General features: G+C 36.2%; 1 protein-coding gene across 3 annotated transcripts in view; it reads right to left on the bottom strand.

The window, feature by feature from the left end:
* LOC134534282 (ubiquitin carboxyl-terminal hydrolase 36) overlaps positions 1-13876 on the bottom strand; it is a 36049-nt gene extending 22173 nt beyond the window's left edge. The window contains exons 1-6 of one of the 3 annotated variants that reach the window (XM_063372593.1): positions 13540-13876; positions 10189-10606; positions 9528-9603; positions 8319-8423; positions 6231-6339; positions 4247-4314 (exon numbers count right to left, since the gene is read on the bottom strand). In XM_063372593.1, the coding sequence (XP_063228663.1) occupies positions 4247-4314; positions 6231-6339; positions 8319-8423; positions 9528-9603; positions 10189-10599 (769 nt within the window). In that variant the 5' untranslated portion in view covers positions 10600-10606; positions 13540-13876. The remainder of the gene's footprint in view (positions 1-4246; positions 4315-6230; positions 6340-8318; positions 8424-9527; positions 9604-10188; positions 10607-13539) is intronic. The other 2 variants (XM_063372594.1, XM_063372595.1) reach the window with 2 other exon arrangements.
* Positions 13877-16920: the final 3044 nt, after the last annotated feature.

Raw genomic sequence — 16920 nt, 5'->3', positions numbered from 1 at the left:
CTAAAAAACAGTAACAAACAAACAAGAGTTATTCCACTTTTATTCAATTTTCAATTGTATCTTACAATACTAATGTGTTCCAGTCAAAAGTCTGTAACTCTGCATCCTACGACACACATCACGTTCTGCATTCCCGCACCAATCCAGACGCTCTTGTTCATATTTTTTTCTCGCAGACTCTGTCTGTCGACCTTGGCTGCCACGTTACATTGCTGCACTGCTGGTGCTTTTCTGTCTCTGTCCGTTTTAGCTTGAGTAGATACAAAAGATTTTTTTTTAGTGTAAACTATTAGAATGGAGGTAAAAAAAAACAAGCAAAAGAAAGGTGATATTAGTTAAGTTGTGTATAAATTTTGACAGAAAAAATTAAAAAATCATATTTTAACTCGTAAACAACACAATTCTCGTTATTTTTTTAAGTTTATTGCGATTGCGATTTTTTTTAAGTCCATACTTTAAAAAGAAATGTGTAAATGGCAGGAAAATATAAATAGGAAAAACATAAATACAAAGTATCGCAGTGAAATGTTTGGATAATACCCGTAACGTAACTTTATGTTCCTTGTGCATGTTGAATATCTAGTTAAAAAAAATAATGTCGAGTACAATGAACTTATCTTTTGAGTCAATTTGAACTGAACTACTCACTCAAATATGCTCAAATTTTCGATTCTCTTCCCGTCTCTAATTTTTGTAATGGTATTTTGAAAACCAAAACTCAGTTGTATTTTTTCCCCATAGAAAAACTTTTTAAAATTTTTTTTTAAATACCACTGTATTGTATACATTTTATTTTATCTTTGGTGTTCCCATTAAAACTATACTGAAGTTCCAAAATTAGGCAGAATGGGTAATCGGGCATGGCAGTGATTCTGAACGGCCCGGACTAAGAACCAGTGGTGCACCGATAAGACTTTACAGATTACCGATTCGATTACCGATTATGAGAGCAATAATCGGCAGATACCGATTCAGTTACCGATAGGGATGGGATTTTCGAATCTTGGATTCGTCGAATATACAGAATCCTATGGATTCGAGGGTTCGTAGGATCCGAGGTGGGATTCGAAGTAGGATTCGAGGTGGGTTTTTAAGAGTTTTAGGTAGTAATTGAAAATTGTAGTGCTGGGCGAAGTTCGAAAATTTCGAACCGAACCGAACCCTTACGTTCGGTTCGGTTCGAAACCTCATAAAATATATTCGAAAAACCGAACGTTCGTTTAAAAAAAATTACGTTTTTCTAATTTTCTAACCCCCATTTAAGACCATTCACAAAACAGCACAACAAAATTCCATTACATGTAATAATCCTACTTTTATCGCATAATCGTCGCCTCAACAGTTTCAAGTGCAGACAAAAAAAAATTATTAATTGTCGCATAACTCGCATAGAATTTTTTTCATATAGGCGCGCTTTGTTTTTTATTTACTTTAGAGATTTTTGTATGCATTTCTCGTACTACGTAATATAAACTATCGTACAAATGCCAAAGGTATTGTATATTATACCTTTAACTATAGTGCGTGTACGAGAAGTGTTGTAAAATCACCAAAGATTGCGTAACCCATACGTTAAACTAAAGCGCATGTACGAGAACTCTCGTATTTCGGCAAAACTAACGTGATCAAGTTTACACAAGACAAATGCGGTAGGAAATGATTACGTAAATTACGTACCTATTTTAAATTACTGGGATGTATTTATTTTCTTTGGCCTTTTTGGTTATAACAGTCAGGTACTGAAAATATTAATTTAATCTTGTGTATTAAAAGTACTGGTCCAGTAAATTTTACAGTACGGTACTAAGTTGACTAGCGTAGTTGCGGCAGCCATCATTATTTCTCGTGTTTTGTTTTTTCCGACGCAAATTTCTATAACCACACTGCTTACGTTACGTTAACAAAATTATTGTTCTTGAGGTGATTTGCGATGAGCAGGCTTACGTCGTTGAAGTTTTCTAAATGGAGAAAAGATAATGACGACCCAGATGACCCAGAACCACCCCAAAAAATGTCTAAAGTTTCTTCTGACGAGCAGCATTCTTCCAAGAAAACAGCAACTGCAGTCAGCGGGTTTTGTAATGTAGATAGGTAACTTAATTCACATTCGACTTTTTTTTAATGTCCTATTAAAAAGTGTTACTTATTAAAAATGTTATGTGGCCTTATGCTGAATGTTCGTCATCTTTATAATAATATATTTTTTTAATGAAGGTTAGTGTACACTGAAAAAGGAAGATACCTAGTCTTTTTGAAATTTAGATGGAACTTCTTCATGAATTAAAAGTATATATAAAGAAATTAAATGCAAAATGATTTTCTCTAAACTGTTTTCTTTCCTTCATTATTTATTGCATAAACTTAACTTATAAAATGTTTTGCAATTTAATAAAGCTAAGCCATATGTTTTAATTTTACATATGGCTGGAGAACTTTTCTTTCTCACCATTCAGTTAAAGACCAAAATGCTGGTGGTCGGTTCATTTTAATTCCAAACAATTATTTCTGTATGAGGTTTGGTTCGTCTCGGTTCGAAATTTTTTTGCTATGGTTCGATTCAGTTCGAAACTAGAGAACTGAGGTTCATCCAGCTCTAGAAAATTGTATACCTAAATAATATTATAAAGGTAACGGAAATAGCACAAACATAAGATAAACTACGCTGCATTTTGTCAATTAGCATAACTACTCGATCATTTCCAACCTTCAATAATATAACATTGCAGAAAAAAACTTAATTTTTTTTAAATGGTGTCTGTTATACAAACGTATTTTATTGAAAACATAGGAAGGATAAATGTAACAGAGAATTAGACGGATAAAAACTTACGTGTGTGGTTTTTGAGGTTATTTGTCTATTTTATATCAGGTGTACATACACTATGCACTTATTTTATAATTTTATAAATACACATGTGATTTTTTTTAATAACATGTGAAATTTAGTGTGGGACTGGGATTCGAGATTTGATGACAAACACTGAGGATTCGAACAAGGATTCGGATTCGACCAAAATGTGGATTCGTCCCATCCCTAGTTACCGATTATAATGAACAAATTTTTTTTTTAAGTGTAATAATGCACACAAAATTTTTTATTCCCATGTGAATTTAATAACAAGATTAGGTAAAATTGAGAATACAGTTATAATAACAGTATAAAAATATATAAAATACACTATTAAGTCATTGCAAAGTGTAAATTAAATTAACTTCTATTTAAATATTTGTCATTGTAAACAACTTGAACTACAGTCTAATAATTGTAATTTACAATGGGTAAGTTTTTGTTGCGGAAAACTAGCATTATTATCGACTATCACATAAGGTTGCATCAAGAAATTACCGTTTAACAATGTAAACATGCTGCTTTATTTGTTCACTTGAGTTTATAGAAAAATGTTTCCACACTTCATTTTTTTCCTCCCTACTCGCCATCTCACTATAATTATATAAAAATGAATAAAAACCAATTCTAGCACATGTTATTTTATTTATGTTGACTGAATATATAAAATTATAAATACTTTTTCACTTTTCACATCACATACAAATAACACAACAACGGATAATGTTACCAAAGACGCCCATAACGAGTTGGTAAAAAGCAGTGATAAACTCTAGAAGGTATCGGGACCACGATTTTGAACTGCTACTACGACTCGAAAAGATCGATTGTCATAGAATCCACTGCAACTGTTTGTGGTATTTTGATTATGTGACATCTATTTTACGTCTCTGGCTATAGGTAATGAACAAGGCCACTAAACAAACAAAAGACGAAACGTAAATAAACGTGTAGGATAAATGTATTTTTTATTGTTCGAGGCAATGAGATTTATTAAACTTAACAAAATATCTGTAATTATGATATGACGGAGTTAGATGAATTTTGTAATATATACAAATATTACGGTATTTCGTCCTAAAATCTGGAACAAAATATTAAACGGTAAAAACCTACTTAATTACGCCGGGACGTAAATAATCGGCAAAGTAATCGTTAAGATAATCGCCGATTACGATTAATCGGTAAGTACCCATTATCGCCGATTACGATTCATCGGTATCCGCATCGGTGCACCACTACTAAGAACCTTTTGCCGTGTATACCTTCCTTTTTTCATTTATCAGCACCAAGCAACGGCAGCGGTAGAGCACACGCTAGCTGGGCTGCTTGAACAAACTCGATAGCCAAGAACGAATGTCCATCTCTTGGAGCCATTGCAACGTGTTCTATACGCACCTTCCGTCCTCATGTAGCCTCCGAATATCTGGTTCAAGGGCGTCGTCTCTTTGCTGTAGTTGTCCAGCCTGAAACATCACCAGTCGATATTACAGCCTGTCGCACCATAAACAATTCTGCACAGAATTTTAATACTTTCATTTCTCTCACCTGATTAACCTTTTCCTCTGGTTAGAACACTTTCTCAAGACATTAAGAAACCATATGCGAGCTGTACCGATTCACAAAATTTTGCCGATGTGACGATACGCCAATACAACTGTTGCCGCTTCACCGATTCCAAACCGATCGATACAGAAGAAAACACATTTTGGTTAAAAATGTTTTGATAAATTTACTAAATTACCCAAAATAACTCATTCTAAGAAAAGCATACAATTCATAACAAGTTTTTGTTCTTACCTAAATTTACAGTGCTGGTGATATATTTATTTACGATGTATTAGATTCAAGAACGTCATTCAAACTACAATATTCAAGTTTGATATGAACGGCTAGCACACGTAACAAAGAAATTATGAGTTCAAAGTATGTTGTAGTACGAAAAGTGAAAAGTGATTTTTAGGTTATGGCAGGCACTTTCATTTCTCAATTATATGGGCTGAAAATTATTAAGCATATTGTGAATCTGCAGAAATGTCAATTAAACTAAACATTGGCAAAATTGACTTCTGCCTATTTGTATTGGCACAGCTATAGCAGTTAAGGTTAATAAAATTTAAGTATGAACATCACCACTTTTCTGCAACATAAAAGTGGTATAACATTTGTTTCAGTCACAGTACTTTGTATAATCATTATTTGTGTTACATTTTTTCTGCAACAAATCTCATGGTGCATGTAAACACACATCTCAAAAATGAAAATCAAAAAAAATTCTGTAAATAAACCGTAGCTATGCCAGAAAGTCACAAAATATTAATTTCCAGCACTGTTTTGTTAACTTGCATTTTTTTTATATGTAGTTTATAGTTTTATAGTTAACACCTGGAGATACTTTTCAATCGTGTGGAAATCATCTGTGAAAATGTTTTGTTTTCCAACAAATTTCATTTCTAACAAATTTAATTGCTAGGAATAGCAGATCTAATTAGTATTGTTTAATTTTGTTTGGTGTATATAAAATTAGACTGTGCTGTAAAAAGTCCTCCAAAAAAATTATTAAAATTTTTTGTAAAAAGTTTTGAAATCTATTTGCCAAATACTTGTATAAACCCTGTAATAAGTTGATACTCAGTTTGTGTTTGAAAAGATAACTAAACAATGATTGGACTGTGCAGTAGCATTTTTTTAGGCCAACATCTGCTGTGCAAAAAAAACAAAACAAAAGTGACACATTCGCTTGGCTACTCATCAAGGATTCACTACACTGTAAGACATTTTTCATTTAAACATAGTGACAACACAGTCTGTATGTTTATTTAACCTGCTGTGAAAATTATATATGATCTAATATTCTTATGTCATCAATATAAAAAATGTCTATAAACATTCAACAACCAAAACACAAGTGTCACAAATGTACAAAATTCCTTACGTGCTCCTATTTGCGCAATTTTTTTTTTTTTTACAATCGCTGGCGTAGGGGGAGAAAAAACAGTTTTTTACCATCACAGTGAAGTACACATTGTCATAATGCGAAGAAGCCTAAACTAACTGAATATCAGTGATGTAACTATGCAATCATTTTAGTACCTGCATCAGCTGATATTCCCAATTTTCCGGATTTTTGATGTACTGTAATCATTTCCAACCAATACTTTTTATAATAAAAAAAACACAGATACATACGAAAACAGTTAAATTTCATTTTTTTTCCGTTCACCTGTTTATAGTTCCGTAAGTATTTATCCCCAGGAACTCAGTATTGAATCAGTTGTTGGAGATGTTAAATAAATGTATATTTAAGAGAATCGGTACTGATTATTATCCGTATCGCCCATCAGGCCGTCTATACTGAATGAGCAGGGAAAGCCCCACTTACACTTTGCTCTTGTGTCGGCTGAGGTAGGCCTTCTCCATGCTCTCGATGAGGTACCGCATGAACTCGTGGGCATCCTCCTGGGTTCCGTGGGTCATGTGCTTGCAGATCACTGCGCCGTCACACACACACATGCCAGTCACCACCCCTCCCAGCACACGCTTCTCACAGCGAGGCAGAACCACCCCTGGCTGCCTTCAGAGAATCTGTCTCATCCAGTGGCGGATCCAAGGGGGGCCACCAGGGGCAAGTGCCCCCCCCCCCCCCCCCAAAAAAAAAACAGTTGTCTGCTACATTAATTTTGCAGACAAAAATTATTAACCAATAAAATATTTTAATATAATTAAATAATTTCTTGTAGAATTTAAAATCTGGTGGTTGGATGGTATGTGTAGTGTGAGTAGATTAAATGCAAATTTAGTAATTTTAAGACATATTTTTTTCTCTGGCTGTTCTGAAATCCTAGAGTGCCCCTTCCGAGGTGAACCTCTGGATCCGCCACTGGTCTCATCTCCATTTTTCAGACAGAAAAATCATTGATAAGAATATACCAGTAAATTTTAATGTTGGGCAGTTAGCTTAAAAAATAAATTAGAAAATTTAGTTAAAAGTTTGTACTTAAAATTACGCTGTAATAAATGCTTGTTTTACAATCAAATGGTTCCATTGATACTATAGTTCTGTAAGGTTCTGGTTTTTATTGGTCGTTTGGTTCAGGATCGGTTTTACATTGAGAACCCAGTTCTAAGTTCCGGTTCATACAATGAAAAAATATGCATGTTACATCAAATAAATAAAAAAATTAATACACACACACATAAATGAGGTTTACTGGGTAATTATTTGATTAAAAATGAATTCAATTAAACAGAAAAGGGGAGTACTCTCTTTGCACTAGCGACTAGCCTAAAACTTTATTTTGTTTACATATTTGTACGTTAACCTCAAACCTTGAAATAGGTATGCCTAATCAATGCTAACATCAAAATACTGTCGGTGAAGATACTTTCTTTTCTGGTATTGAATTTTTAAAACTACTTATACATCTTTCTTACAATTTAAATGTAATTTGTTCTTCAAAACGTATAATTTTAACGTACTTTTTTTTATAACACATTATTTTTGACTACTGTGCTTTGTTTGTATTGTAGTTGGTCTCTATAACTACTAAGGACAGAAATCGTAACATTCATCCAACAAAAAACAGTACTACCATTTTATGAGAGAAAATGAAAGCTGCCTTATTGGTTTCAGGATTCATATGTGTTTGTGCCTTAACAATTATTTCATTATTAATTGAAATTTCATGTTTGTTAAAGCAAAGATCACATGGGAAAAATTTTTTAGCATTCAATCCCTAAAAAAAACTTTAGGAATTAGTTCAAAATAAATTTTGCTTTAACAATTTATAAATTAACCACACAAAATGAAGACTAAAAAATTCTAAGCAGTAAGATGGCATCTTTTGGTTCCTATCAATCTCCAAGTTCATAGTAACAGATAAACTATATCCTATAACATACATTGTTGGCATGTTGTTATATCATGAGATGTTTGTAACATTGAAAGAATATATTTGTTTACCTTTCCCATTCGCCAAAGGATAAACGTTTTGCTATTACAGATTGCATATGAAGTAACAGAAACATACAAAAGAATACACCAAACTTAAAACAGAGGATTCAAAAGTCAGTTTCGGATCTGGTATTTTAAAGGAACCGGAACCGAAAAATCTGGAAACCGTACAGGCCTAATTGAGACCAAAGAAATTGAAAGGTTTCTAAGTAAGTGATTTTATAATTGAAGTTGATCAAACTTCCATCAAATTGAAATTCTGCTACATCATTAGCAAAAAATTTTGTTTTTACTAGTATCGCTAAAACAAAATTATGTTAACAAAAATTTCTCTCATGTTAAGAGTTATTTTAGTTGCTAGTTTTAAATTAGTATATAATAAACTAAGAGATTTAAAATGTTGAAAAAAAAATTATTAATGAAAGTAATATAATTTTTTTTTACCGGTATTCATTAAAAATTTGGGAACTTGAATTTTTAGGTGGGTAATCATGAACATGACTGAAGTGTACTGACTTTTGAGTTTGTTGTAGATCCAGAATGGCTTCATGACGCCACCTGACTTGCTATGCGAGTTCTTCAGAGTCTTTGCCATGGCGCAGATCGTACACTCCATGTTGCCTGAAACGAGCAAGAAAATGCACATTTGCAGAATGACGATCCAAATCCACAACATTTACCAGAAAATATCAAGTTATTGAAACATCACAATTCCCAAGACCAGACCCCTAGCACTTACAAATATTTCTCCATTATACCTAGTAACTGTGCCACAACAAGGAATGGTACAGAGTAACTTTGCAATTATAGTTTAACATGTAATAATATAGGTAAATTCTCAGAGGAAATACCTTATTTAATCTTTCACATGCAATACGAATACCCTATTAATACCAACCTTAGTTACTAAGAAATGGTAAAATTTAGTTCCTACACATTTGTATGAAGGCTATTGGTAAAGTATGCTCCGTTTGGTCATTACAAAATAATAAACTTTTGAGAAAAAGTTTATAGTTTACTATGTATATATCTACTAGACATTTTCACATAATTGCCATTGAGTTCCAAACACTTTTCGTAACAGTGCACCAGATTCTTTAACACCCCTCTGCATGGAAGTTCCACGCCTGAAAATTAAAACAGTTGAAAATCATAAATTTTGTAATTTTTCCCAAAATTTGAGACACGTTTCATTAAATTAACCAAAGTAATGCCTTTTTCATCCCAAAAAAAACCGTAGCCATAATTTTTAAACTCTGGTACAGAATTTCTTATAAGTTAACCAGATATGTTTATTACATAACTGTACTTAGATTACACGCATTGTGTATGCTTATGAAGTCTATGGCTGAGGAGTCCGTTCCATTCCCTGGCGGCGAAATTCCCTGCAAAGAGGTTACAAAAACCGGTGCAGGGTTACGAAAAGTGCCTGAAACTGAATGGTGATTGCGTGAAAATGTGAAGTAGATATGTAGTAAAAAGTAAACTAAAACTGTCAATAAAAACTTTTTCTCACGATTTAATTTTTTTTTAAAATGACCAAATGAAGCTTAGTTAACAAGTAGCCAAAGAATTAATGAGGTTTGACTGTGCTCATTCTCCACCCTCGAGAAGCACGTTCACATGAGACGCTGAGGGGCAGAGCAAGCAAATGCAGCTAAACACTGCAGAACACGTCCGGTCGCTGCTGTGCTGCTGGGTGCCTCCGCAGGCGTGCCAACTCACCGTTCGCGGTGCACTTGTCAAGGTGGTCAGTGTCACTCTCCAGCCAGTTGACCAGCGCTGGGACGTGGAACAGTGCCTGCAACCACCGCCAAAAACCATGTTCATCACCCACCACACCATTTGCGTGACTGCTGCAAGAACAACACTTTTGTGTGGCACACAAAACCACTCCTTACAAACCAGAAACTTAGGAGAGTCGATCTAACATTCACAAGCAGCCATACATATGCCTGATAGTAGCCCTTTATCGCTTTTCATTCTGACCGTTATCAGGCCATACTATAGGAAAAATTATTTTCAAAATACTACAAACATTCATAAACTAATTTATGTTGGCCCTACCATGGTAAAGAGGCTCCTTAGAGAACAATTTTTTTTTCCCTTCCTTTAACCGATTTTTCACTCCATCTGTATTTCAACCCTGCCCACTCACTTGCGCGGCTCCAGAACATAGTGCCGTATGTCAAGAATTTTGCAGATTAGAGTTAGACATACCTGATAATAATATTAATATTTCAGGGCTAAAATATATGTACTAACTAAACTTAAAACCACAATGTACCAGAGCCCCTCATATTAAAAGACTGGTTATGGTAGTAATTAATACGTGTTGTTTATTTCTACGAAGGAGCTAGGTGAAAGTGCCATATCGGCAGCGCACCTGCAGGGTGGAGTTGAGGTAGCAAGTGTTGCCCATGTTGATCATGCCGGCGCCGATGGGGCGCATGCCGCGCCAGCCCAGCTGCACCGCCTCCGCGGGGAACAGCGTCACCTTCAGCGCCGGCAGCTCCGTCTCCGCCGAGCTGGGCTTCATGTCCGCGGCCGCCGGCTTGCCCTTCAGCGCCGCCCCGCTCCCCGCGGCATGGGCCGCCTTCAGGACGATGTACTTGCTCTTGAGATTCTCTAGCACGCTGTGCTTGTAGCCGTCGCACGCCTCGTACTCTATGTGGCTGAGCAGGATCCGCGCCGAGGAAGCTACGATCTTGCTGTCGAGGTCATCGCGGGCGTCGCTACATGCGGCGAGGGAGACGCGCAGAGCTGTGCCCACGGGGTCCCCATCCGAGGCCGGCATAGTAACACTGGAAACAACACAAACATACTTACGTCAATATATTTTTTTAAAAAAATTAAGGCAATAAGTACACAGTTCACTACCACAGTTACATCCTGTTGAGGTCTGGGTAGAAATGTGAAAAGGTAAAGAAGGTGGAGTGTGGGAGGTGATTAAGGGGAATTGTGGTTGAGATTAAACTTTCTTACCACCGGTCTGATACCAGAATGCAAAAAAAAATAAAAGTTCAATTTCAAGATTAGCATAGCCAATACCTCCATGCTAACTTGATAAGATAACTAAATGATCTTGTTGCTAATTTACTTAGCCTATATGCATTATACAACATTTAACACAAATGACAAAAGGAAAAAGCTACATTTTTCTACTTGGGTTAATGCCCAACCAAATCACTAATCCTACACTTAAGTTGCATGTTGGACAAATCAACATACCATACAATTTCATAACTCATTGGCTCATTATTCCCAAATCTCTAGTTCTGATATGCAAAAAATTAATATTGGTAAATATGTAGTGTACGGATTATCGTCAAATTTTTTTTTAAAAATCTGATATAACTTTTATTATATGCTCTTTTACGTCCTCTTTTCAATACAGCCTGCGGAGATAAGAAATTCCAAATACTTTAGGAGATATCGAATTTTTTAATTTTCATATTTGGGCGATATTTGTTAAAAAAAATTTAAAATTCCAAAAATAATTTTATTCTGTGCTCTTTAACTTCCTCTTTTCATTAAACCCAGCGGAGATAAGAAATTACAAATACTTTAGGACATATCAAATTTTTTAATTTTCATCCTGTGCACTCTTGCGGCTTTTATGATTGTTGCTTGTTTACGAGTATGATTTTTTTTTTTTCCCGCGACGTAGGTGAACGACTACATCATTTTCTACTAATGGCAAAGGAATTGTACCCGCCTCTAACTTAGGTGAGTTTTTAACGTTTCAAATTTTAATGTTTTATTTGTTGCGCAAGTAATAAGTAAAAAGAAAATTACGTGAGTTCCTACTGTTCATCCTTTGTCCCGGTTTGTTAGGTCAGGTCAGCTACATTATAAATACTTTAAAACTAAACAACCATTAAAATTAATTTTTATTATTTTTAATGTCCGTTCAGTTTCAAAGTATTTATACTGTAGCTGACCTGACCTAATCTACCTTTGTCCCGTTTTGTTAGGTCAGGTCAGTTACATTATAAATACTTAAAACTATACAACAAGTAAAATTAATTGATATTATTTTTAATTTCCATTTATTTTAAAGTATTTATAATGTAACTAACCTAACCTAATGGAAAATTTCTGTTATTTAGGCATCCACGCACACACTGCAAAATATAAAATGGCGACGGTCGAATGATTACATAGGTCTTGTATTGAAAAATAAAAACGGCTATATCTCCAAAAGTAATTGGAATTTTTTATCTCCGCAGGCTGTTTTGAAAAGAGGACGTAAAAGAGCATATAATAAGTTATTTCAGATTTTTAAAAAAATTTTTGACGATAATCCGTACACTACATATTTACCTTAATATTTAACTAATTATGGCAAATACCTCAAGTTACCAATTACATTTTTGCGAAGAAAAGTTCACATGACACAATTTTGTGTACAAAATCATGAGTTTGTGAATATTTTTTTATATGTATCAAACAAAAGTCACAATAATACAAAATAAAAATTAATAATTTACAATATGGTTTGATTTTTTAAATTAAATTTTGTTTTAGATATTTACTTATTTTTAAACTAGGTATATAGGTGTGGTGACAAATATGATTATAATTTTTGTGTTTAACAGACACAATAAACTTTAATAAGATCTTTATTTAAATCATTAGTAAGGTAAAATCTAATCATAATTCTTCAAATATTTCAGCCATTAGTAATTTATTATTTAGGTGACGACTGCTATTGAATTGATTTTATATTTCAACGAATGCCATAAGTTGATGGTGATATTAAATTTCCTTTAAGTAGTAATGTTAGAGACAATCCAGTTGTAGGCTCTTTAATAACATAGTTGGTAGTAAACTAGGAGAGGGGTGCACAAAAAAAAAAGCAAATAAAAACCTGATAATTATTATTTTTTGTTTACTATCTGAATTTTTTCTATACCCTCTGTAAAATGGCAAAGCTATAATTGTGTTATTTCATTACCTGAGACAAATTATTTATCAGTAGCATGCTCATAGAAAGAAACGGTTTTCGCCTCATAGAATACTTGGAAAAAAGACTGTCACATGTTGTTTGAAATATGGATTTTGTGAGCAACTGCAAGACCAGTTCGGTAAATATCTAGAGTAGCGCCAACCGAACCAAATCTTCACATGTTTTGGCAGTATTTCTAAATGTAGTTAAGCTAACCTAAACTCAGAAACTATTGAAACAATAAACTACTCATAATTTCGCAATGCTTTTTCCCAGAATGATTATAAGAAAGTGTCAGAAAGTATAAAAATAGATTTTTTTTTTTTTTTTTTATTTTAAGGATGCACCTCTCTCCTAGATGATTACCACCTACCTTCCAAAAAATATATACTGTCAGAAATTTCTCCTTCCTATCTCTCTTAGCAACATGACCTAGACAGAAATATTACTTGCAACTGTTTTCCACTATTGACACACACATTGGTTGCCTTGATGTCAAGGCAAAACCATTACATTTGCCCTACTTTAGAATTCGGGCGAATTAAGAATTAAATTTTGTAAATGACAACATAAGATGCAGATCAAATTAACTGAACAAATTTACGGCTACCATTACAATTTCCCGCAATGAAAAACACAGTCCGGGCATACTGAGTAGCTAACATACATTTCCGAATCCAAAATTTCTTGTTAACATTTAAACTATGATAAATTATAACGCTAAATAAGTCTTTAAATCACATAAATACAACCGAAATATGATATATGAAATAAAATTATATATACCTTCACTACAGGAACAACCTCGCACGCTGCCGTACACATTCGTCTATCAATAAACAAAACTACAAACAGTTCATGCCTACATATATGTTGGCACTATTACACTTAAAATAAACAAGCAAACCAATACAAAAAAAATCAAAAACACACCAAACTACGGCTAATTTTCCCTTCAATTTCCAACACAAGTACGTTTGATGTACTTTAGCAATAAGCAATTTCTACGATTTGGATAACACCAAATCAATGGTTAGCATAAAACACGCGGTTGTATCTTTCGATTAATCGATTAAAAACAGATTGAGCAAAATTACAGAATACGTAAAAACTTATACCGAACACTACTAATCCCATATAATTCAATGAAAGTTTATTTATTCGTGGTCCAATCCTTAACGCCAACACCCAATAACAATCCACTTTATAAATACATTTAAAAAAAAAAACTTTATCATTCAGAATATTCTTGGCAATATAACATTATTTATACTTCACAATATCAATTCAATAATTAGGTAATATTCCATTCCAAAATTTAGATAGTTCTCAAAAAAAATCTCACGATCTTGACAACACTAAGTGGCAGCTAAACGTAAGTTTAAAACTATATTTACTGATCGCTCTCATAATCAACGACTAAAAATCCTTCTCAGATCATTCCTGTCACTGAAAACTATTCTGGAACTATACTTTATTCCTATAATCTTCCATCTTTCCACAAACTGTCCTAGAGCCCAACTTTTATCTATGCCCCAGGTTGGACAGGCCAATGCAAGGAGTATAGAAATAAATATATTATTAATTAGGAATCCCCTACGTAGTGGGGAAAGCCAAATTTCACAGACGAGAGAGCCACACCCGAAGTTCATGCTCGCTTTTTTTTTCCCGTTCTAACTCATTGTATAAACCAGCGTGGCATTAAATTAAGATGTCGATTAGGATAGGTTAGCTGCATTATAAATACTTTAAAATATTGTGGATGGTTGGTTATATTAGGTAAGTATATCTACATTAAAAATATTTAAAATGAACAAAAAAAACTCGAAGATACACGATCGGGCGTTTGGCTCTCTCGTCTGTGAAAAGAAGGCTTCCCACGTACTGGCTATGGTAAGGTAACTGGAGAAGATGTAGCATAGAGCAACGAGGTGGCTGATATGTATGTGGCGGAGAAGTGAAAAGCAAGAGGGTCTATTGCATGATCTATCTGAGGTGGGAAGCATGCACTGGCTTGGACCCGCATATCCCCTGTGAGGCAACGAGATGGCATAACAGTCTAAGCGAGCAGAGGAAGTTGTCAGTTATGAACATTGCTATCGGGGGTAGCGCTTAAATGAAGTGTTTGTAACTTTGTTCCGTTTAATTAGCTGTGCATTACAACATATCAAGTACACTTAATAAGTATGGTCACTCCGAGTTTCATTCAAGACAGGATGCCACAGGCACCTGTTCAAAATGTCTCAAGTACGATGGAAAGAGAGCCCTTGCATTATTAGTATGTGTTAAAGTTCACTACCATTTGCTACCAACATGTAACTTGTAACATGTGCTACTTTGGACCACAGCCCAGGTATAGAATTGGTATTTTCCAAGGTAGCACCATGTGCCGTCATCCGCGGTCTCGTGTTCGATGTCGGGCGCAAGTCCTAGCGGGGTGGCTGGCTTATTTAGAGATTTCTGTTCCGGGAGGGCGCCAGGTTAGCTCGGTGTCTAACCGTGTGATGGTCGTGGGTTCGTTGCCCCAGTGTGGCCCGCTAGAACCGTCGGCGGTGATGGAATTTGGTTCCTGATTAAGGTTGGGTTGTTTAGGTTAATTTACATACACTGTTCTGGTTGTTTTATGGGTCGCACGTCGCGCACGGAAGGTGCGGTGTGGACATTTTATTGTTCACGTTTTACACTGGTTCATTACATTGGGCACGAGATCTACTCGGCGGTACATGACTGCCAGTAAGGCGTCGGAACACGTAAAAGTTTTGGTTACACTATTACACAATTACACTTGAAAAAACTCCACACTGTGGTGCTCTTACGTACACAATTACACTCCACACGTTATCTAAAAGGGACACCTGCGTGCCTCTACGTGTGTTTACTTATTAAGCCCGTGTGACCCGGGCACTCCTACGTCGCACTCTATTAGTTAGGGGCTTTTGTTTGTTTCTGATTAATTAATTATTGTGTGGGGAATTTTGTAGGCACAGGGAGTGCATTGCATGTGTAATTAAAATGGTTCGCTATTCTCTACCATCGGCTGCGGTCCGCTCACTTGACTCAGGTGGAACATGGCTAGGGGTGCTTTCCGTTAGCGGAGCCGAGTACTGGCGGGTGCAGGTCGGGCTTTGGGGTGGCCTTCGGCCGTACGATGTCACATGTACAGAGTGCATGTGTGATAAGAAAGACAGTCATAGTGCCGTCGTCCGGGGTCTCGGGCTCGAGTCCCGGTGCGGCTCCTAGGGGGAATGGCTGTTGTGAATGTAATGTGTCCGGGTGGGCGCCAGACTAGCTCTGCTTCTAGTCGATAGGTGGGTCGTGGGGTCGATTGCCCTGCGTGGCCCACTAGGACCGTCGGCAATGTTGTGTGGGTTATGAGTAAATCCCTACTTGGCGGTGGTTGGGAGTCGTAACTACCCCGCAGACCAAGTGTGGTGCAGGGGGTTTTAAAAGTTATGCGGCCGGATTAAGTCCTGTACCGAAAATTGGACCGGGTACGCACGGAGAGATAAGTAATGCCGTCACCCGACCTATGTGAAAGGCCCGGGGGGTACCTGACGGGCGCTACGGGCGTTGCGTTGCTCTTGTTGTCCAGAGGGGTGCCAGGCTAGCGGGCTGCTAGGCCGTTGGTGTTGGGTCGTGGGTACTCTGCCCCCGCGTGCCCTGCCAGGTACACGGCTTGAATCTACCCTGAATGGCTCTCCCTTGATTGTGAAGGCCGCTCGGCCGTGTGGAGGACGGGAGACTCCGGAAAATTAGTATACACGAGTTGGTGAGAATTACCTTTAATCTAGTCCCGCTACAAAACACTCTCACCAACACTTGGCGACGTCTAGCCGTTACACAATTAACACAGATAAAACATAACACTACGCGACACTAATGGTTACCGCGGCAGTCTCGCGGGACGCGGGTCGATGCTCGCTGGAGACGGCCAGCGCCGAACATTAACGGGTGCAGGGGGGGCTCTATGAGCAGGCTCCTAAATTCGGCGAAACACTTACGTGAGTGATACGATCTGCAGCACGGTATCACGGTGAAGACGGTCGGGATAGGCCCGGTTCCGTAAAATACGCGCCTAGTCGACGTGGGCAGCTATGAATTAATGAGGTTTAAATTTAAAGATTTAGTATAGAATAAAAATTAATCAATGAAAGAAACTTGGATGCT

The sequence above is a fragment of the Bacillus rossius genome, chromosome 7 (genome assembly GCF_032445375.1).
Source record: "Bacillus rossius redtenbacheri isolate Brsri chromosome 7, Brsri_v3, whole genome shotgun sequence".
NCBI lineage: Eukaryota > Metazoa > Arthropoda > Insecta > Phasmatodea > Bacillidae > Bacillus > Bacillus rossius.
Note: the sequence above shows the minus strand (reverse complement) of the source record. Positions and strands in the feature narration are given on the sequence as shown.